Genomic DNA, 22,062 nt, shown 5'->3' with positions numbered 1-22,062 from the left:
GTAAGAATCTCACAAACTGTTTCTCATATCTTTTAAGGTTTGTGTTTGTCACATTGGGACATCTTCTTTTTCAGAATAGAGGATTTTAGGCTACATGGTGGAGTTCCCGTGTTCTCCCTGTGCATGTATGGGCATTCTCCCACGGTCCAATAATGTGCATCTTGGTTTAAGTGCTGATTCTAAGTGTGGTTTTAATATTCTGTTGATTCCTACTGGCATGATGGGAAGCTTGTATGCCAGAAGTACAGTAATACAATATTTAGTTGTGCCCATATTTAAAATCAAACCCAGAGTCTCCAACCTGCCCAGTTTGATGCTGGAATCGCAGCCATGTCGCTTTGCGTCACGTGCAGAGAGTGGCGAGTGATTTCAAGTTAGCCTGCGAGGACTCGAGGATCTACTGCCACATACATTGTGGTCGCTGTTTGCACAGCTCGGTATGGTAAACATTCCTGTAACCTGTAGCAGCTGAGCTGTTCTGGTGTTAATAAAACTGCTTAGGAAGGAAAAGCCAAACGATTTGTTTTATAAAGCTCACATAAAATTGACTGAACTGAGCTCAATCCAGAGTTATTTTTGCCCACAGGTAGTTATAAACTAAATGGTGTTACCACTCCGGCATGTTTGAGGGAAGGAAAAAGAAAAATCTCAGCAAGAAAACAAGGTTTATCATTTATTTACATACATACAAAATCCAAATGACTAACAGCTGTAATCTTTAAACAGCTTCATTTGTAACATTAACAGACAGAAAGCAGTACACTTCTTACATAAATGCAAAAAATGGAAACATACCATGAACTTGACTGAAGCCCCTTAGTCAGCTGTGCTCCACTGTGAGGAGTTGGGAAACAGATGACCTCACATTAAGGCAAAGGCAGGGACACAGGCCAAAGTAAGGAGAATCAAACACTTCTCTGAAACCACAAACGAGTCCCCACTCGACGGAACAGCACAAAATCAAGCATCCAACTATCAGACTCCCAACACCAGCGGTGTGTTTGTGTCTCAGTCTTGTTTTTATTTTAAAACAGGAGGGTCGTTATGGTTGGAGGCTTATTTCCATCCTTCAGCCCCACAAACAAAACCACTGACGAAGTGAAAGTAAAGACCCTCAGGATAACACGTGACATCACCATTTAGTGACGATATATTTATTTAAAAAAAAAAAAAAAAAAAAAGACCATTAGAAATAAATGCAAGAGAAATGTTCTCCCATCACACAGTTTGGAAACAATTGCAGTTCACACTATTTTGACACGATTCTTTTCTTTTTTTACACTTGTTTCCAGTTTCTGCGGAGAACTTTGTTGAGAGACGCTTGCTCTTCAAGATTCTGTGCAAACATTCAATGCATATCGATACAGTAAACATTTTATATTTCATATCTATATATATTTATATATCTCTATAGAACATTACTTTCCGCAAGTTATGGCAGTACTGTCACACACACACACACACACACATCTTGTCCTGGAGACAAAATTAGACACAAAAGACGACTGCACTGCTTCTATCTGCTGTATTTTTTTTGTTGTTTGTTTTTTAAAGAATGCACGATACACCTTCCACTTAAGTATCTTTATTCAGTCACTGCACGTGTTAAATATCACGTTATTTACAAACTGATCTGAAAAGTCTAAATCTGCTGAAAAGTGACTTTCGATTCCTGTGAATGTAGATGCACTCGGTAGTTAAAAGTCTCAGCCCTGAAGATTTAAAAAAAAAAAAACACAATACACCGACGGAGGCGTCACTCGCAAGTGCTAAAGTACGAGAAATAAAGGGTCTTTACTTGTATTCTTCAGTAAACAAACTAAAGGTCGGGCAGGCTTTAAGTAACATCTATAGAAACTTTGGATGAGGATCAGTTGAAAAAAGATTCTTACATCATGCCTTAGCACCAGTATTACAGAGGAATAAATATCCCTGCACTAGGTCCAGTACTGATCTCTGTTCATGCTCCAAGGCCACGAGAACGTTCTCAACAGAAACATTGCATACCTCATAAAGAAGTGGACGCCGTGTGCAAAACATTTAGAAATCAATACGTCAATTATAGTTTTTTCTTTTCTTTTCTTTAACCCCCTCTCTCACTGAGAACATAACTAAAATCTGATCTTTGATCAAGGTTCGAAACCTTGATCCTGCCCCCCCATCTAATGCCAGCGACCCAGCCACTGACCCCACAGCAACGTACCTGCGACCTAATCCTAGCGACACTGAAACACGTCGGGAGCATGTGCTGTGCTCATTTGGTTAAAAAGTGGCATTTGGAAAGTGTTACGACATCAGGCAGCACTGACTTAGAATACAAAACAAGCATCTACACGGCTCCGCACTTTACTGTCTGAGCTCGGCTCCTCCCTGCCCCCCTCGAGATGTAGCAGCTCCCCAGTTCTCCAAGACTTAAAGTGCTTTCCTGTCCCCGGATGAATGTGCCTCTAAACTTTAAAAAGGTTTGTGAAAGGAGTGCCTCATCTGGCAATTCCTGCTCTGAGAGAGGCTTTGTAGAGGCAGAGGAAGGTTGGCAGTATACTTCAGGACTGTGTGCGGAGCTTTGCTGCTTTCATCTGATGGCGTCTGTCTCCCAATGCACCTGCATGAAATAATGTTCTTTGAAGTATCCCACCGTCTGCCTGACGTGTGATCGATTTACATATAAGTCCTTTAGTTCTTTGCACGGAGTCTGAGATTTGTCGTTTCCAAAGTGCCGTGTTTGTTTTGTGAGCAATGCTAATTTGATTTCTCCGGTCTGACCTCAGAGCTGTGTGAAAGACAGGAAAGCACTCATGAGTCCTGCGAGTTTGTTGCGGGGTCGGTGAGGGGTACAAAGAGGAAGAGTCTAACAATGTCAGTGATAATGCCCCAACTGTCTCCCTTTCTTTTTTTTTTGGGGTGGAGGTAGGGGCTCCTGGGCTCAGCCTGTTACGGTCTGAGGTCGTAGTCGTCAGCACGACTCCTCCAGCGCATTGACAACCTGTTCCAGGATATCGGGGCAGTAGTCTGCGATCTGCTGGAGAACAGAGTTAGCGTATTCCTGCAGCTCCCCGCTCTCCTTCTCACACACCTCCAGCTCCCGCTCCAACTGGAGGAGAAAAATTGAGGGGTTAGTTTCCTTTGAAATTAGTTTCAGTCTGTTCTGTCTATTTTAAAAGGCAGCGCCCCAAGTTATCTTCCATTTGCCCCGGGCCAATGTGTCATACACCTTTTCAAGTGTTTTCAAGCACTTTAAAGCTGTGGAAATTCAGATATTTCTATATAAATGTATTCTATCAGGTGTGTTTGTGGTAGCATTTACAATCTATCAACAGCTAGCTGTGATTGAAAAGTGTCACTTAAAGCCTTGAACTCACCACTACCATACGGGAGTAAAGAGGTGGAATTACTAATTCTTAAAGAGTTTAAACGTATTAACATGCTCCTAGAGTTTAAAAATGCTCATTATGTGTGGCATAACTGGATTGCTACTGATGTTTTTGTGTGCATGTTAGATTTTACTGCTGTGGGGGGGTTGTGATGAAGCTGATTTTCACACAATCAGATGATGATTTGGTGCCATTCACTCACTATTCTATCACACATTAAAATATGAGTAACAAGCGAGGCTCGACCACAGTCGTCTACATTTTACACTAAAGGCAAAAATACATCTTTATTTACTTACAAAGTGAACTATTCAGTCATTATTTAATATTCAGAAATGCAATTATACTTTAAAGCCCTTTTTCCAAAATCCAACCGTTGTGAAGCAGCATCTCAATTTAAATCATAGAGCCAAAAGTGATGCCAAACTACAGGCGGCGCGTACATCTTTCTCTTCATGAAAACCAGAGTGATGCAGACTTTTCTTATCCTTCTGTTTGTGGCAGGCTCTTTAGCCAAAGAACACAGGTTATTAAATCTACCTGCTCCTTCATGCACGCAAGTAACTAAAGCAGAGATAAACACAGCCAGGCAAGATGCCACACAGAGGAGAGTGATTGTGCTCTCCACTAACACACATAGCAAATAGTTGTTTGGTGCTGTGTTATGGGTCAAAATAGAAGACATTAAATCACTAGGGACTTTCAGCATCTGTATGAACCCTGCCGACATGTGTACGTCGTAAAACTGCAGATGGCCGATGGCCCGGTGTTTAAGGGTTAAATGATGTCAAATGTTGTAATTGCTCCACAAAATAAACCTACCTCGTCTCAAACATGCTGATTAATTGAAATAATTCAAGAATTTTAAACACATAAACTGGTGGTTTTAATGCTTCGTCACAAACCCGCCTTTACTCCATCTAAATGTAAATCATAGAAGATGATCAGACTACCTGTTCGACACTCATCTTCTGGAGCTCCTCCTCCCAGTCTTCAGGGTCGCTGCGGTGATAGTGAGATGGCGGCGTGAGCTGGCTGAGGATGCTAGGGTCTCGGTCGTGGCAAAGGTCTGTCAGGTGGGCGATGTAGAGTTTGAGCTTGCTGCGGTTCTGGGACAAGGCTAGAAGAGGGGGTATCATCTGTAGGGTGGGAGAAAGTGGGGTAGAAATGAAGGATCTAGATTACACACAAGAGGTTAAACAAAGGAAGAGGTATTGTCGAGTTTGAATATAATAAGAGGACCAGGCTCAATACAACACTTGGATTAAAAAAAAATAAAAAAAAGGGGGGGGAAGCATCAATGTCTGCATGCATGCTTATCAAGTCATCTCAATGTCACATTAGAGTCAGCTTTTGTGGGGAGATTAACATCATTTGTTCAAGCTTGTGCAGCTCAACAAAGGTGTAACTTATTCAGCTACTGATTGGTTAAAAAAAGTGTTATTCAACATCTTTTTCAGCACAGCTAATCATTAGCCTCAGAGCAGCGGCATGCAAAGCTAAGATGCTTTAGTTTGAGGTCACAAGACTCTTGGCTTGCACATGCAAACAAACACACACACACACACACACACACCATTGAAACACTGATCTTCCAAAATAACAACGTTAAACCACAGGACGAGTTTGCGAAAACAGGCAACAAAGACAACGATCGTCCAACTGAAGAAGAGACGAGTTAGATGACATGAAGACAGTCACAAACAAATTAAATAAACATGCCAGTGATGGGTGAAAGAGGTTTGGCTTCTCATACGAGCTCACCCTTCTGAACAAAATGGCTGTTAGAGAGAGGGGGAGGGCAAATGGCTGGCTACGCCCAAATACCCTCCTCGTCATCCTGTTAGCCACAAGGTAAGCCAGTCGCAGCATTAGAAAGGAACATGTGGTTAGTGTAAAACCAGACAGGAGAAAACTTCAGAGCTGTTACAGAACTTTAGTTTCCTTTATGTAACTTCCATCAGGTAAACCGTCTTTCCTGACATTTTCGAGAAGCTCTTTATAACGGCATTGTCTGGTGGATGGTGGTTAGTTAAACTACCTGATCTGGAGAGGGTTTGTGATTTGTCTGGTCGGGTGCAGTCTTCAGATGCTCATCCTCATAGTTGTCTGCCATCAGTTTCATCCTGTTCTGAGTCTGGAAATTAAAGACGGAGAGAAACCAACTGGGTAAAGTGAAGAGAGAACTGATTTTTGTCTTTCAGAGTTGATCCACTTTAGCTGCTGGACAAAAACACCCCGTAGCTGACAGAAAAGCTGAAAGAAAAAGTTCACTTCCCCCCCAGAAGTATTCATTAAGCCCTTCTTGCACTGGTAAAAAAAAATCCCCAACAGCTACAAACATCTGGATTTTAAATGTTGAGGGAAAATATTATATATAATAGCCAAGATCATTGCATGCCTGTCAAAAACATATGGGAAATAAATTTATAACCGTAAACGTTTTTGTGTGGCCAACATACAGAAAGCCAGTCAGCTGTTCTACACGGAGGCCTTGTTCTACTGTTATTCGACCGGCTCAGCAGCAGGTTATTTGTCGGCGGTGGAACTAATTCAACAAACACTTGCAACTGTGAGGTGGTACCAGTGTCCATTACTTCCAGATGGACAACACACCCAGTTCTCATACTTCAATGTGTGTGAAGTAACATGAACGCATGTACTCATGGACTTGGACTGTTCCCCTTCATGGATACCAGGCGCCTCTTCCCCACCTGCTGCTTGAGCTGTTGCACCAGTCTGTCCTTCTCCCGCTTCAGCAAGGCCACCTCATCCTGGGTCTTCTTCTTTTTAGAGGAGGACAACTCCAGCAGTGCAATGTTTGCATCCTTCTCACTGATGGCAGCCAACAGTGCCTCCTGCCTGTTGGGAGGAGATGAAACAACATGACTTTTACCAACACAAGTAAATAGCTTGGGGATAATCTATTATTTATTGCACAACACCAGCATGCCAGCTGGGGAGAGCCAGAATTGGATGACATTTTACAAGATTACGGTAGCGATCAATGATCCCGAGTCTATACCACCCTGTTGTCTGTGTGTGTGTTTACACGTCTCTTACTTCATCTCTAGCACCTCTTCCAGGTGTTTCCTGCGCTCAGCTCGCAGGGTTGTGAGGTGCGCCTCTTTCTCACACAGAGACTGTTGGGTGGAAGCCAGCTTGGCCCTCATGGACTCTAGCTCCTGCTTCACCTTCTCCATGGCACCCAGCAGCTCCTCCATCTGGGAAAACACACATACAACAATTCAGGGATGAATAGAGTAAAGTGGATGAAATCCATTCGTGAAAACGTCGGGACTTTTTTAAGAAATTACTTGTTAATATGAACTGCTTTTTATGAAAGAGAGGGGCAGCAGAATTCACGTGAGCTGTTGGGTTGGACTAAAAATCAACTGTAACACAGGTGACTGTGGAACCAGATTTAATTTACCTGCCATTTACTTTAAAAGGTACTGGATCACTAGCACTGAAAATGCACAAGCAGCACAAATTAGTCTGGAACTTCTCATTTTTAGTTTCTAAGGACCATTCATTTTCGGACACAAGTGGACAGACAACTAAATGTGATGTAGCACAGAGTGACAGAAGAACAGACGTTATTATTAATACAGACTGGATAACAGGTTAAAATAGCCTATCCACACCAGCAGCTCATCTAGTTTGTTTACATAAGTGTCTCAACAGACTGTGGCCATGTATCAAACCTGCCTCTTATTGGATAAACAGTCCTGATTGGGCTGGTCTGGGCAAAGCCGGGTGTGAACCCTGTTTTAACAAGAGGGGTGCCAGACACATTCTGCCGGAGCACTCGAGAGATGAGCACTCAGGTAAGGTTGTAGCCAGGAAACCAGACATATCTTTATATCATATCAATACATGTTTAAATGAATGAACGAATAATTCATTCTCACTGGCTACTTGATGTATGAGCGAACCACTTTGTGAGACATATTTTACAAGCAAACAGCAGGTAAAGAAAATTCATGTGGGCTGGAAACAACACAAACACTTTACAAAAACATGCAGCCTGAACAACATCAATCTGAAACAGTCACCGTTAAATGAATTAACTTTACAAACAGGTAGATTGCGGAGGTTTGTTGCATGAGACTGCATGAGTTGTAGACGTGTTGCTTTTATTGTGTCCACCCTCTTTAAGTGACGGAGGTCACACACACTGGGGCTCATACCTTAGACCACTTAATGTGGGCGAGGTTGGACTCATGCATTGGTTTGAGTGAGTGCTTCTGAGAGGCAGTTGTGTAGCAGAAAGAAAACAAGAGAAAATGTCAAGCAACGATAAAAGAACTGAGACAGAAGAGGAGGCCAAAGAGAAGGAGGGGGCAGGAAAAGAAAGGATGAGCGGCACCACAATGGCAGCAAAAGGTGATAGAGACAGAATTGAAGTTTCTTTTCTTCTGTACATACACATGTTAAGATATGCCACGGTCTTGTTGACTGATTTATATTGCCTCGTCATGCATGTGTGTGCCGTGTACCTGTTTCTCCTGCAGGGACCGGGCAGCCTCCTCCTGTGCCAGCACCATCTCTCTCTCGGCCGTGATTTGAACGCTCTCTCTCAGAGCCTCCTCCAGCTCCTCAATGCGCTCGGTCTTCTGACGCAGAGTGTCCTTCAGAACGGCAGAAATGTGCTTTGTCAGAAGCTGACGCAACACACAACGCAGACTGTACGCACACACAAGCCTCACCTTCACCTGCTGGGAGTTTTCAGACTGGTTGTCCTCCCTCTTCCTGGCCTCCTCCATTAATCGAGCGTTCCTGCTCTTCTCCACCTGCTCCTTGTGCTTAAGCGACGCCACCTTTTTCGACTGGTCTTTCGTTTGCCTACAGGAGCACCGTTTGAGACGTTATATATTTCTACTTGGATGGGGCATACAGATAACGTTGTAGGAAATATAACATTTCAAGCTCGGAACAGATGGCTTGTAGATGTGAGGAAAAGTTCTATAATTCTTAATGCACTTTGTGGACTGATCACAGTTTTTGAAAAGCATCAAATGACGGTTACAAATACAGCCTTACAGACTTGCTTTGGCAAGATTTTTGACAACTACAGAGACAATTTTGGATTTAGTTCAGGGGAGAAGACAGAACAATAAGGAGGTGGAAAAGGGAAACATGAACCTACACAGGAGTAAGAGGAAAGACAAAGAGTGCCAGGAAAAGATAACTTTGGAGAACCAATAGGTGGACAGAAAGAAGAAGGAGGTGAATGTGAGACGTGTACAAAGTGGGAAAAGGTGTCAGAGGAAAGAAAAGAGCAAATACTAACCTCGAGGCAAAACTGGTGGGGTGTGAAATTTCCAGTGCAAAGACAAGAAAGCAGGGAAGAGAAAAGCAGACTCAGGCTAAGAAAATGAGCAAATGTGAAGAACAAGAGAGAAGGTGGGGCCTCGTACAGCCTTTTCACACAAAAGAAATGTTGGCTTTTCATGGCATCGTCACTCTGATAAAGTGACAGCATTCAGTCGCTGGTCCCTTATTAAATATTAATGTTCTTCAAGGCTTCATTCAGACATGGCTGTGAAAATTACAAAGAATTTCTGCACACCTTTTATTGGTGTGAAATCAGACATATTAAGTGAGTAAGTAAAAACTTAAAACTTAAAAGTAAAAAAAACTTTTATGGACACAGTTTTCTCACCGTATCAGGTTTTATCTCCATAACAATTCATATTTGCATGCCGGGCGCTTGTGGTTGTGCAAAACATTGCATCAGTGGTTGGATGCAGTTTAAAATTCCACTTTTTAACGGATTTTACCACGATATACATGTACGTATTTATATGTACTAAAGCAACAGCATATACATCATCAACTCGAGAAAAACATGAACTTTTGAACTGAAGAAATCCTCCCCACCGTCATTATTTGAGATGAAAAACTGAAACACCTGTAAAAACTCTGCAAGCCCTCGTAGGTTTACAGTTTTCTCATAACATGTCGTTTTGCCCAAAACATTCATACCAGCCTCACAAGGACTCATTAAACGGCTGTCGGAAATATTTTTAGGAGGAAACTTTTCAGGCGTGCTCTCTTGTTCATTTGGTTCAGATTAAGACCAGACACTGCAGCTAATAATCGCAACAATGGAGAAACAATGGAGTGGCAAAGTTTGGACAGCGCTGTCGCCTATCTAATCAAAAACGCAATCTGTCTGATTGCTCTGAACACCTGATCGCATGTCAAATCAACCCACTGCTAATGTGCTCGCGTTAATGTGGCCGCAGCCGTTTTAGACTTGTGTCGTATTGAAAGTGACTGATGGTGAAGGTGACTAGGCCCAACCCAGTCAGACGTTTGATGCAAAAATGCTCCAGAAAAGCACTCGTAAAGTGCTCATTCAAACATGACAGACACGTTCAGTTGCCCTCAGATTGACGGAAACCAAATAGCAGGATGCCATGGAATATATGCGTTTTAACTCTTTATGATCCAAGATAGTAAACTCTTCTTTTACTGTGGAGCTGCATGCAACATATCAGTTTCACCCCACTTTCTCCCTCTTCCATAAAAACACACACACACACACACACAAAAACAGCCCCTCCCCTCCTTAATGCTCGCACACACCAAATCGATAATCATGAACGGGCTGAAGCCTCATTGAATTACACCAGTGGTTCCCAAAGTGGGACTGTACCATGGATCAGGAAACAAAAAAAGCAGGATCTGGAGTTTTTCTTTTTTTTTTTGTTGGTCATACAAGAGATGAAAACAGTATTCATAAACAGATGACAGTAGTGTTGTGGTTGTTGGGTGTGCTTGTGTTCTCATTATGTGCATGTTTAAACTGGCATCTTAGCAATCTTTTTATACTTCAAACTGTGATAGTAGAGGTTTGAGGGTTGAAATCTGAAATGTATGACTTACAATGTCAGCGTTTAGCATTTTTATGCAAGATTCAGCGATTTTTCAGACCCTTTTAGCCACTTTTCTTTTTAACTTTTTGTAATTTCTTTCTGTTCAAGACCGTCCCTCAAACTGCCCTTTCCAGCTGCAGGCAGAGAAGAAAGACCTTTTATGGGCGCACTACAAATTTAGAGGCAGCTAATTTGATTAAGTAGATCTGGCGGCTGACACTCAACCGTAGTCTGTTCGGTGAGTGGCAGAATGAACGAGGAGCAGCACAACATCTGATATGGATATGAATGTGAGAGAGAGAAAATTCATTCGTTCTGATGCTCCTTATATAATCAAGTGTTACATAAATATAAAATACATAGGAGTCATCATCTTACCCCCTTCCCTCACCCTGCGGCCCCACAAGGATAATCTGATTTTAGTAGAAACACTTCACACATTAAAAACGTCCTTCACACCTAACAGTTAGAAACCGGCTCATCTTTCAGCACTTAAACAAACCAGGTTTACCTCCATCAAAAATAAAAGTCATTATTCATGCACACTAACGGTGTCCGAATTAAAAACCCACCTCTCCAGCTCACAGATCTTTTTGTCCTTGTCATTCTTTTCGTTCTCCATTTCTCTGAGTATATCAAGGAGGCGGTCCACCTCAGCCTGCGCCTTCCCAGAATCCTCTTTGTGGCGGGCCACTTCCTGCTCCAGGTTTTTAATGCGCTCAGCCAGCTCAGTGTTGGCTTGAGCTTCAAGAGCGGCATTCTGAGCCTGACGGAGGACAACAGTGGTTAGAAATCACTGCAGTGTCAACAGGGAGAGAACAGAAAGTTCAGTTTTTATCTTCATAATCTCACTCTCTTTAGATGGTTCTCCACTTTCAGGCACTCCTCCCTCTTCTGCTCCAAGGCAATCTCCAGACTCTTGAGTTTGGAATCTTTTTTCAGTCCTGAGGAGGCCAGGGATGATGCATGCTCCTTAAGGTCCAACAGAGAGGTCTGTGCATATATACAAAAAATATAGATGTTTGGGACTATCAAACTAATAGTGAGGTAACTAATAAAGGCCTTCATGACAAATGGGGGAAAAAAAACAACCTGATGCTCATTTCCACCAGCAACATTTCGCAGTAGAAATAGAACAACAGTGACAAGAACAAGCATGTGCTTCTGGATCTATTTCTCACCTCTCTGTCTGACAGGTCTCCCTGCAGTAAACTCAGTCTCTCCTTCAACTCTTTCAGTTCCTTCTTATTGCAGTCGATCTCCTCTGTCTTCTCTCGGTCGTCTCTATCTCGCTGCTCCTTTAGACGCTCAATGATGCGCTCCTACAGGAAACATTGACACGATATATATTCCCAAAAAACAAATGCGTATTGCCAGAAATAAACAGGAATGCAAGTCAATAAAAAGTTGGGTTTGCAAAGGTACCGGTAACTTGGCCAGAACTTGCCTTTTCTGCAAGCGACTCCTCCAGTGTTGTGAGAGCAGTGTCAGTATTGGAAGTGTCCGCCTGCAAGGACTTCACTCTGTCCTTCAGGCTGCTCAGCTGCTTCTCCTTGTCCCTCAGTTGCTCCTGCAGGTTCTCAATCTGCAGTTCAAACACAAATAACCATCAGACAAAATGGACATCTGCCATCGCGTCACAATGCCACACATATACAAAGACGCATCCACCATGTCTCAAACTTCCCAGAAAATACCATAAGTGGTTCTTTGTCATCATCACCTTTTTCTGTAGCACATTGATTTTGCGCTCCTTAACCTCCAGCATGTCCTTGAGATCGTGGATTTCACCATTGAGGGTTCCCTTCTCCTCTGACATTTCTTGAATCTGCTTGCTCTTCTTATTCAGAGTTGCCTCCTTTTCTTCCAAGCGCAGGCGTAAGGCGTCGACCTGGACAGGAAAGGAAAAAAAAATAAATAGTGTTTAGAATCAGTGTGGGTAAAACCAAACCAAAGAGGAAAAACTTTTCCTTCCCTTTGTAATTCTTGTGCTTTTGTTTGGTGTACCTCTGTCTGTAAGATGGCAGCGCGCTGCTCCTTGGCAGTGAGGGATTCCTTCAGGACTTCAATGTGTTGCTTGCTGTCTGAGAACTGGTTGGTTAGCGTTTCCAGTTTAGTTTGCAAACCAAGCAGCTCCGTATCCTTCCTGGAAAGGTCCTGCTTCACCTGCTCCATCTGAAAAAGAAGCATCTCATATCATCACAGGGCAGACAACAGGCAAGTATCGTAGCAGCGGATTCAACTCATCTCTCATCTTGCTGACCTTATTCTTCATGAACTTGGTGTGACTGCGGTACACCTCCATCTGCTTCATCTCCTCTTGACGCTCCTCACAGCTCAGAAGTCCATTGGATTTCAGCATTAGCAGCTCCTCCTCCATGTCCCTCAGGCTCCGATCCATTGAGTTGATTTTTGCATCCTGGTATCAATGGAGAAAGGCCGGCAGTCAAGAGCATGGTTCAAGTAAACAAGCTAAAAAGCACACTATTTAAACTCCCACCTTCATGTCGATAACAGTCTGCAAAGCCTTTGTCTTGGTTGACTCGGGGGTTCCTTCGTATCGACGGTGAAGCTCCTGTTGGGTCAGATGTCGAACATGTATAAAATGTCTGTTTTTATGTCAAACAGGATGTGGGAAAACATACCAATACACTGGAAAGATCTCAGTAGTTCAACTGTACATTACCTCTCTCAGTGCAGTAATCTCTCTGTCTCTCTGGTCCAGCAAACTCTCTAGATGATGCCTGTGCATCTCTGCATCAGCCAGCCTCCTGGTCCTCTCCTGGTCCTCCTCTGATGCCTTGGCAGAAGGCCCTGACACAACAAACACATGTTAGCTTTGTTAACATGATGAGAAGTATGTTAATGTTGTCAAGAGGATTAGGCAACATAACCATTAATTAACTAGCAACAACCGCCACAGATGCTTCACATAAAAGCCGATCTGTTTAGCAAACATGAATATCTAAACACTGGATTTGCAGATCCATATCCAACACGAGACAGAGTGTTTTTTAGCTTTCTTCTACGTTTCTCGGATGTTCCAGTTGAAATGTAACATTTTTGGTGTTTTGAAACCCCAAAGATCAAAACTATCAAAATTATTTTGAGATATACTGATGCAAAGGCCTAAGGTTTTCATCAGTGTCTGTTAAAGGGTGAATTAGCAATAGATTTAAGAAGCAAATAATGTTATATTTGACCTGCCAAGAGAAAGCAGAAGCTGAGGAATAGAAGCTTGAAGTGATTATATGTGGTTGACATCTAAACCCTTTACAGACACGGGATACATAACTTTAGTGGCAGTTAAGGCGATGGCAGTCATTCAGTTATCGTTCACTTGGATGTTTATGTAAGCCAGCAATATTTCCCATTCACGTAGGATTTGAAGATACATCCAACCAGTCATAGTGAGGTCTATACTGTAATGTCATGACTCATATCAGGATACAAGAAGCCGGCTGTAGAAAATACAGCTATAAACATTTGGGAAAAACTTTGTTTGGATTCTTGCGTTTCTTACTGCCCTCGCAGTGTTCAGCTCGAGTAAAAATGTGACTTTCACTTCACCTAAGGGGGGTTGACTCTGCTGTCACTGGCCTGATGTGTGTGTTTGGGAGGAGTTGCAGTTTGTCGGAGATCTGCTGCAGCAAGACCCAGAACACTAACAAATATTGGGCAGAGCGATTTCCTGTTTATCTGGCTTTAACGCTATGAAAACTAACGTGGGCGCTACACCAAAACATGATAAGGAAAACCATGTAGAAGGAAAGTTGGGACACTGCTGTTTGTTATCTATTCAATAATGCCGTCTTAATATGTCAAACTACGACCTGTCGCGACTGCACATGCCTTTCCATTAACGTGAGAGCAGATTTTGGTTCAGCTTATATTTAAAGTGATTCATAAATGTTACTAGGTCTTGGCTGGTGAGATTGCTGTAACAAAATGTGACAGAAAAGTAGCAGGGCGCTCATTTAAATATCACACCAACACGTTCAGTGGCTGTCAGATTATGGAAACCAGAACATGTCTGAAAAGAGCTCCACAGGGACCTAAAATATTAATGCAAGATGCTCACCGACTTAACATTTTCCACAGTTTGCTATAAAGAATCAGAATATGTTGGTTATCATATCAGAAATGTGAATATTTTTAGATCTTTTGTTTATCATTTCCTTTACTTTTCACAGTTCATAGAGTATATGTCACATCGCAGTGAGGTCAAGTCGTTTTTTTGTCTACATGTCATGTCTCGTCATTTCCTGTTTTATTTAGAAATATTAACTCTCCCTCTCGTTTCAGGTCACTTGCCCTTCCTCTCGTGTTCCAGTCTGATTGTCGTGTGAATGATTCCACCTGTTCCCTATTATCCCTGTGTGCATAAGAGTCTGCATCTCCCCTTGTCTTGTGCCAGTGTGTTGTATCAGTTGGTCTTACGTGTATCACTCTCACCTTTTCCAGGAGAGGTTATTTGTTTTTCCTCCGTGGCAGGAGTGATTTTAAGTTAAAGTTAAATTTTGATAGTCGATTTGTTTGTTCCTCCTTATAGTGGAGTGATTTTGATAAATTTTCATAGATGTACTTCTCTTATTTTGGGAGAAGTGTGTGTGTGTGTGTGTGTGTGTGTGTGTGTGTATATATATATATATATATATATATATATATATAAAAAAATAAAAGCTTTTGGATATATCATCTCCTACTCCTCTCGTCCTCCACTCTTGGATCTGACAGTATAACTTTTTATTTTGTATGCTTTTGTACAGTCCCGACAAGTGTTTGAGTGCAAGTCATTCCCCTTTAGAAAAAAAGATAAGCACACAATAAGCCAACTTAAAGGGGCATTTGACAAATGCATGATGCTTCATCCTTGTCATTCTGCGGATTCTGTGGATATTGCATTGATAAGATGATCCTAAACTCTTTCTACCATGTTTGAAGCCCTAGTTTCCAGGGAGAGTTCATACAGATCGGTGGGAACTTACTTTCTCTTAACCTACCTTTACTCTGCAGCATCTCTAGAAGTTTCTTGATGGACTCGTCTCTCGCTCCCAGAGTTTGCTTCTGTGTGTCAATCCTCAGTTCCATCTCCTCCAGCGTCTTCCTGAGAAGGAAGAGCTCCTTGGCCTGCCTCTCGTGCTCGCCATGTAGCCGCCGGTAGTTCTCCTCCGTAGGTTCAGATGTCAGGGCCAGGTCCCTTCCTTGGCTGGCAGGGTCTTGCTGCAGGAGCTGGTTCAGGTCCCTCTGGATCCTCAGCTCATCCTGAAGAGCCTGGACTGTCATCTGGAGATGCTACAGAGAGGACACACTTTTATTTCTTCTGCTCTGTGTTCACTCGCCTTCATAAGTATGTGATTTATATAAAAAGGTACATTAGGTAAAATGTATAGATTATTTGAATGATTCATAGTGTGCAACCACCGCACTTTACAAGAATGGCTCCTGAGAGAATATTGTTTTACAGGCTGTTGAAAATCAGCATCTAATCATAACTGAGAAATGTTGCAATGTTCTGATTGATGCGCCCTCAACAGCAGGCTTTGCGGACAGTGAAATACAAGTGGTGAAACACAATCAGCCGAGTGTAGTGTTGCATTGTTTGTGGCAACTGACGCCACGGACACTGGGCAGAGCTGCTGCGAGACAGTCACACAAGGCTGTGTTACACTCTGGTCTGAACCAGCTGTGAGCGTTTTCAAAAGACAGAACAAAGAGAGAAGTCAGTGTCTGCCTTCATTTCTCTCCATCCTCCAGCCCCCTCCCTCTTCTTCCTGTGTCATTCTTTCCTCCCCCCATCCACCAGCACACACCATTCTCCTCCTGATTCACTATTCATTTACCTTCCCTGCTCTCGCTCCATCTCCTCCTTCTTATACTCTCACCAACCGTCCCTTTCCATCACCCTCTCCACCCCGTGACTAAGGCTGACTCACTGCTGTGACTGCACTGATCCACCCCCCCCTTCTCACCAATATACCCATAAGCAGATACATGCACAGACAAGCACAGAAACACAAACACATCCACCATCTCCCTTCCTCAGCCCCCATATTCTCATCCTCACTGCCAAGTAGAGACAACTGTCAGGTGTCTGAGAGAACACAAAACATAAGGGATATGATGCAAAAATTAATCTAATCTTAATTAGCACAAAATATCAGATGATTATTCTTTAACCATGTGACCTCTTTCAATGAGAGGAGAAGGCAGAGATAAGTGCCGTGTGGTAGGGATTCGGACAGGCTGTGGCCAAAATCAAATTATACACATGTAAACATTCAATTGCAAACATGCACATTTAGCTGCGCCTCCATCCAATGAGGGCACGCAGTTTAACTGAAGCCATAATCAGCCAGATGCCTTTGAGAGAGCATGTGTGTGTGTGCCCATGCTTCCTGTGCATGTGTGCCAGCATGGGAGGTGGAGCAGACATATGAAAGCAGACATCTTTAAATTAAAGCACCCGCTGATTAGCCCTGCACTGGTCGGGCATTACTGGGAATTAGTCCACAGTGTGATTCTGTGAGTCAGCAGGGTGAAGGCAGCAAATTATACAGGAGGCCTGCCCAACCATTAAGAATCACAGCTAAACAAAAACCATTTCTCTTCATTAAGGAAACCTAATTTGCACAAGTATTACAACACAGTGTGGTTTTTTTTTGTGTGTGTCTTTTAAAAGACCGGAAACACATTTATCCAGTTACAATTAATAAATACACACTTTTACAAAGTGTACCTGTGTAATAACACACCCACACTTAAATTTAGTAAAGTTTGTGTCACTATTCAGATAGAAGCAAGTAAGACCAAAAAGTAGAAATCTGGCACAGAATAAAACAAAAAACGGAGCGCTTCGGGAGAGTTTTTTTTTTTTTTCTCCACAAGCAATTAGACTTCTCTACCACGACGCATAATGGACAACAACACACACTTAAAGACTCTGCTTTCCACTCGTTCTCTCCAACCCCTGCAACCATTTTGCATGTTTGGTAATTTCTCATTTGTAACTTGAAATCAAAATGAATATTTTGTCTTTCAATAATAGGCAAAGTGTAGAAAATGCAGAAATGCAGTTCTATAAATACCACATCAGCTGCATCCAAAACATACAATAAACTGGAGAACATCACAATAATCAATACAAAAATAAAATCCTAAATCTTCAGTGCTGTTCACTAACACTAATTTAACTTTTGTTCCGCTGTAGTTAATCCACAACCCATAACAAAATCCGCCTCACTGTCACATTTCCATTGAGCTCAACGCTTTCACCGATTCCTTTAACATACAGAAATGCTAATGCAGCCATTAGACTTTACCCCTCTTTCATCTATAAAGCACAAGCATATAGCTGCATATAAGAGGATTAGCTCGATGTTCAGAAACTGCCTCTAACCTATGGAGAGAAGAAGAACGAGGGAGTAGCACACTTGCTCTAAAGCTGACATACTGGCTGATGAACGTTTTTCTGCTCCAACCGTTGGATACAGTCAGTTCGATGATTCTATTCAACCTGAGAAAAACAAGCTGATGAGATCAGAAAATAGTGAGACATCCATTTTATTCTTATTAAATAATCATTATCAATCTATATCAATTATATCAATTATTATAGAATTTCCCTTTTGGATAAATAGAGATTTTTTTTTTTTTCATTCAAGAAACCCTCACCTGTGCTTCATCCTGAATAACACGGTATTGTTCCTTCCAAACAGAAATCTTAGAAGCTTCATCTTTTCTGAGAGCACGCTCCTTCTTCAACTCTGGGCTCCAGAAAGTCTTAATAGAATTCATGGATGAACTGAGCTTGCTCTCTTTCACTTCCACTTCTCGTCGCAGCATCTCATTTTCACGCAGAACCTGAGGGAACAGCGTAAGTTATGTGATACATTTTGCCCGTTTGGTCAAATTTCCCCATTCTTAATCATGACAAATCCAAACTAGGAGAATTATTTGCAAAATACCTCTTTAAGCTGGGCCTGCAGGTCAAGTATGGTGTTGTCTCTGGCCTGCCTTAGAGAATGGGGCACGGTGGAAGCCATGTGGTGGTCCCCAAATGCTAGAGCATCACCTGCCATCATGCCTGCTGGCAGCACGGCATTAGCAGGCACCGAGGTGGAGATATTGGGAGTGCTCGCAGCCACGACTCCACCACTGCTACCTCTTGATCCATATGTCACTCTATGTCTTCCCATGGTAGTCACCGTCCCGCCACTTTTGGGAATGTGGTCACCTGCCATGGCGACCTCATTATCACTCAGGTACATTGGTCCTGAGGTGGCATATGCAGCATTAAGGGACTGGATGTTCTCCATGGAAAGCGTTTTGCCTCCGGGTCCTCCAGGACCTCCTCCACTTCCCCCAGTGCTGTTGGTACGGCGGTGTCCCATCCGAGGAGAGCGGGGAAGTCGAGGTGATCGACCAGATCCCTGATTACTGGCACCGCTTCCATCTCGTCCTCCGCCATGGTTGGCATCCCCTCTGCCAACAGAGCGGGCACTACCGTACATCTTGTGCTGAATAGAAGAAGGGATCTAACTGTGGAACAAGTGCGACTCCGAGTATCTCTGGGTATATCCTTGCAAATTTCCTGGATTTGTCTTCCAACAGTGGGGTGAATTTGTGCTGGTGGTCTCTACTTCAACTGGAGACGGTGGCCACAATGTTCATGATATGAGAAGTCTCTTGCTCTCCGCTTTAGAGACTGATGATGTCAACTCAGCTTCCCGGTGTTACAAATAACGCTGATCTGCAAACAAAATACAGTCGCTCCTTGAAAACTGCAAATTTACAGCAAGTAAGAGTTAATATACTAAATCAACATCACAACTGAATATATGAAAAATTTAAAAAGGTGTATCAAAACTCAGCATCAGACTAGGAGGGACTGTATAGGTTAGAGTTAACTGCATTCCCTCCAGCATTACAGACAGTTATATAACTGCTGGGGCACTTTCTACCAACTACTTCATACTTTCAGGCAACATTGTACTTTCAGTCGGGACTATTTTCATGTCACATCATATTTCATTCTCAATATGAAGGACACATCTGCTAAAATAACAAGCTATCACATTACAACACATGAAGAAAGATTAATGCTGTTGTTTCCAACATTTTCGGCCTCACAAGTGTTACAAAAGATGGTGTTATGCCATGTTCGCAACCAAATTGTTAGTTTATCCTCATTGTTTCATTTCGATAAGCATTTAAATGTATCCATGTCTCATCAAAAATGTATCTTTCTTCAGAAAAAGTCACAAAACACAAGTGTATCAGCACTTTATCTGATGTCCCTTTCTATAAAATGGATATAAAGTAGCTTCAACTAGGCTCCTCCTCCAGCAGCTACAACAATAACAGGTCATATGGCGCTAATACAATGATGCCTCATTATTAATCATCTGATTGCATCTTACATAGTTTCAGTCAGACAGGCCAAATCAGTACTTACTTCAATACTTCAACCCCTTTTGCTGCTAATACTTATGTATCCATATATGAGTAGGATTTCTTCGAGCAGAACTTTTAATTACAATACATTTTTCAATGTTTTATAGATCATTTTGCTTAAGTAAAGGATCTGAAAACTTGATCGGAACAGGGTAAATGTAAAGGAACAGTTTTATCTTGGAAAAAAACGCTTAAGTTTAACGGTCGTTATAGCCGTTGGGGTCAAAATTCTACTATTGCTATGGTGAGACTGATACGAGCCATCAGGTTTCTGAGTATAGAGGATAAAATACCCTGTTTTACATTTAGTTTACCCTTTAACTTCTACGTGGCCGCCGCTAGCAGCTAGTGTCACGTTTACACATTGGAGCTAACAGTACAAGCCCGACATTTCTGTCTTTAACTTTAAACTGAAAATTACTGTAGTTCGTTTGAGACGTGTTTGAATCGGTTCCTGTATTTTTGCTTGAGAAATAAATAAATCGGCTCTCAGGGTAATTTTTCCAATGTGCTGACGCTTTAGATTAAAACTAGCAAGGGAAGGAAAAGGGGGTTGTCCGTGGTGGACGTTGTAGGGAGAAAAAAAATCTCCCAGCTTGGACATTTTCATATATATATATGTATATAGTAGCTAATCGAATAGCTAGCTAGATACTCAACGTGACAAGTTAATTGTGTGCTTTGTCTTGATGAAACACACACAGAATTAAAGTATTTAGCTCAATCCTAACGTCTCCGTACAGCGTCTGCTTTGGAGACACCCGTCAAACCATATCCATTTTTCTCTTCTTCTGAACGGCTTTTTATCTTTCAGCTACCCTTTCCTCCATGCAGAGATTCACCTACATAGCTGCGAGTCTCGTAAATATCTAAAAAAATGGGTTGAGCACCAAATGCATACGCCTGTCGTTAGCTCGCCGTGACATATGGAGGCTAGTCCATCCCAATTTATGTGTTCAAGCAGAATCTCTATTTTCTGTCGCTAACACAATAGCTGGTGGTAAAAACCTCTTCAAACAAACTACCTTTCTCGTCGTCTGGTGGAGCTCAAGTCGATGCCAGAACTCAGTCCTTTGTCAAACAGATATGGGCGACAAAAATGGTCATTTAATGTTAAATTTTCGATAAATGTCTATCTGATTTTCCCATCTTTTTGCCAGCAGTACCAGCGGCTCAGGAGAGCCAGGGCGCCTCAGTGACGTCAAGCCCCCTGTGCGCGTTCACAGCAGCCTTTCTCGCCACGCTTGAATTTTTTTAGTCGTGCGGGCACGAGCCCTATTACCAGGGAGTCTGGACAGAAACTTATGGGTACACAGTGTTATAATACAAAAAGCTTCAAGGCTCAGGCTCAGGGATGGAAGTTTTTCTGTGCCATCAGAGTTTGAATACGAATTTCTAATATCGAATTTTTACAGCATCAAAATCAGACTTTGAATTTGAAAAACCAACAGCGGAAAAAAAAAATTCAGTGGAAAAAAATTCAACTTCCAAAAATTCAGTGGAAAAAAAATCAACTTCCAAAAATTCATTGGAAAAAAATTCACCTTCCAAAAATTCACTGGAAAAAAAATCAACTTCCAAAAATTCAGTGGAAAAAAATTCAACTTCAAAAAATTTAGTGGAAAAAAATTCAACTTCAAAAAATTCAGTGGAAAAAGAACCAGACTCAAAATCCGGGTAAACAGGGAGAAGCAATCGATCCCTGTCTCAATTCATCCAACGGCAGCCAATCAAGTTACGCTCCATTGGACAGATCAGCCATGTCCACCAACGCGGGTGATGGTGCTTCGGTGAGTGAGTTTACTTTATTTGCCATTTGTGTTAATAAAATTGAGTAATAGATATTACTCAATATCTATTGAGCTGATCTGTCCAATAGCTTGGTTTCAGTCACGTGGTGGGCGCGGTTTTTTTACACGGCAGTTCTATGGGCAGACTTCACTTCCTGACATACATCTGAATTTCGCGCGTTCGCGATGCAGCACTGTTACGTCACGAGAAACCAAGCTATGGAGCGTAACTTGATTGGCTGCCGTTGGATGAATTGAGACAGGGATCGATTGCTTCTCCCTGTTTACCCGGATGTTGAGTCTGGTTCTTTTTCCACTTTTGAATTTTGTTGAATTTTTTTCCATTTAAATTTTTGAATTTGAATTTTTTTCCTCTGAATTTTTTTTTTTACACTGTTGGTTTTTCAAATTCAGAGTCTGATTTTGATGCTGTAAAAATTCGATATTAGAAATTCGTATTCAAACTCTGATGGCACAGAAAAACTTCCATAGTCAGGCCCACGCTATTTTAAACAGACGCAAGGCACATGAACTAAAAGAGATACAAAGCCACATGAA

At 42.1% G+C, this 22,062-nt stretch overlaps 1 protein-coding gene across 4 annotated transcripts; it reads right to left on the bottom strand.

Annotated features, from left to right (window-relative positions):
- Positions 1 to 660: 660 nt before the first annotated feature.
- Positions 661 to 20,927, bottom strand: LOC142383864 (ELKS/Rab6-interacting/CAST family member 1-like). Of its 4 annotated transcripts, none has more exons than XM_075469652.1 (21): positions 20,740 to 20,927; positions 18,226 to 19,010; positions 17,933 to 18,121; positions 15,262 to 15,553; positions 12,945 to 13,072; positions 12,759 to 12,833; positions 12,522 to 12,677; positions 12,266 to 12,433; positions 11,982 to 12,149; positions 11,706 to 11,843; positions 11,440 to 11,580; positions 11,111 to 11,251; positions 10,831 to 11,024; positions 8,668 to 8,679; positions 8,084 to 8,219; positions 7,874 to 8,005; positions 6,435 to 6,595; positions 6,086 to 6,233; positions 5,413 to 5,508; positions 4,325 to 4,510; positions 661 to 3,091 (listed from the first exon to the last, which is right to left on the bottom strand). In XM_075469652.1, exons 2-21 carry the CDS (start codon positions 18,769 to 18,771, stop codon positions 2,954 to 2,956), a joined length of 3,345 nt encoding a protein of 1,114 aa, XP_075325767.1. In that variant the 5' UTR covers positions 18,772 to 19,010; positions 20,740 to 20,927; the 3' UTR covers positions 661 to 2,953. The 4 variants fall into 4 exon arrangements, with proteins under 4 accessions (XP_075325767.1, XP_075325768.1, XP_075325769.1 ...); XM_075469653.1 differs by having other exon boundaries at positions 8,090 to 8,219; XM_075469655.1 differs by lacking the exon at positions 661 to 3,091 and adding an exon at positions 5,136 to 5,211 and having other exon boundaries at positions 4,421 to 4,510.
- Positions 20,928 to 22,062: the final 1,135 nt, after the last annotated feature.

Source organism: Odontesthes bonariensis, chromosome 7 (genome assembly GCF_027942865.1).
Source record: "Odontesthes bonariensis isolate fOdoBon6 chromosome 7, fOdoBon6.hap1, whole genome shotgun sequence".
NCBI classification, from domain to species: Eukaryota; Metazoa; Chordata; class Actinopteri; order Atheriniformes; family Atherinopsidae; genus Odontesthes; species Odontesthes bonariensis.
This window is presented reverse-complemented; position numbering and strand designations above follow the sequence as displayed.

What these genes read in the sequence shown, in the direction of transcription:
- LOC142383864 (XM_075469652.1), bottom strand. Translation starts at nt 18,771, where the DNA reads ATGTACGGTAGTGCCCGCTCTGTTGGCAGAGGGGATGCCAACCATGGC. An exon ending in TGCAGGCCCAGCTTAAAGAG is followed by an intron (nt 18,122 to 18,225) that starts GTATTTTGCAAA and finishes CTGTTCCCTCAG; the next exon opens with GTTCTGCGTGAAAATGAGAT. An exon ending in TCAATGTGCTACAGAAAAAG is followed by an intron (nt 11,844 to 11,981) that starts GTGATGATGACA and finishes TTTGAACTGCAG; the next exon opens with ATTGAGAACCTGCAGGAGCA.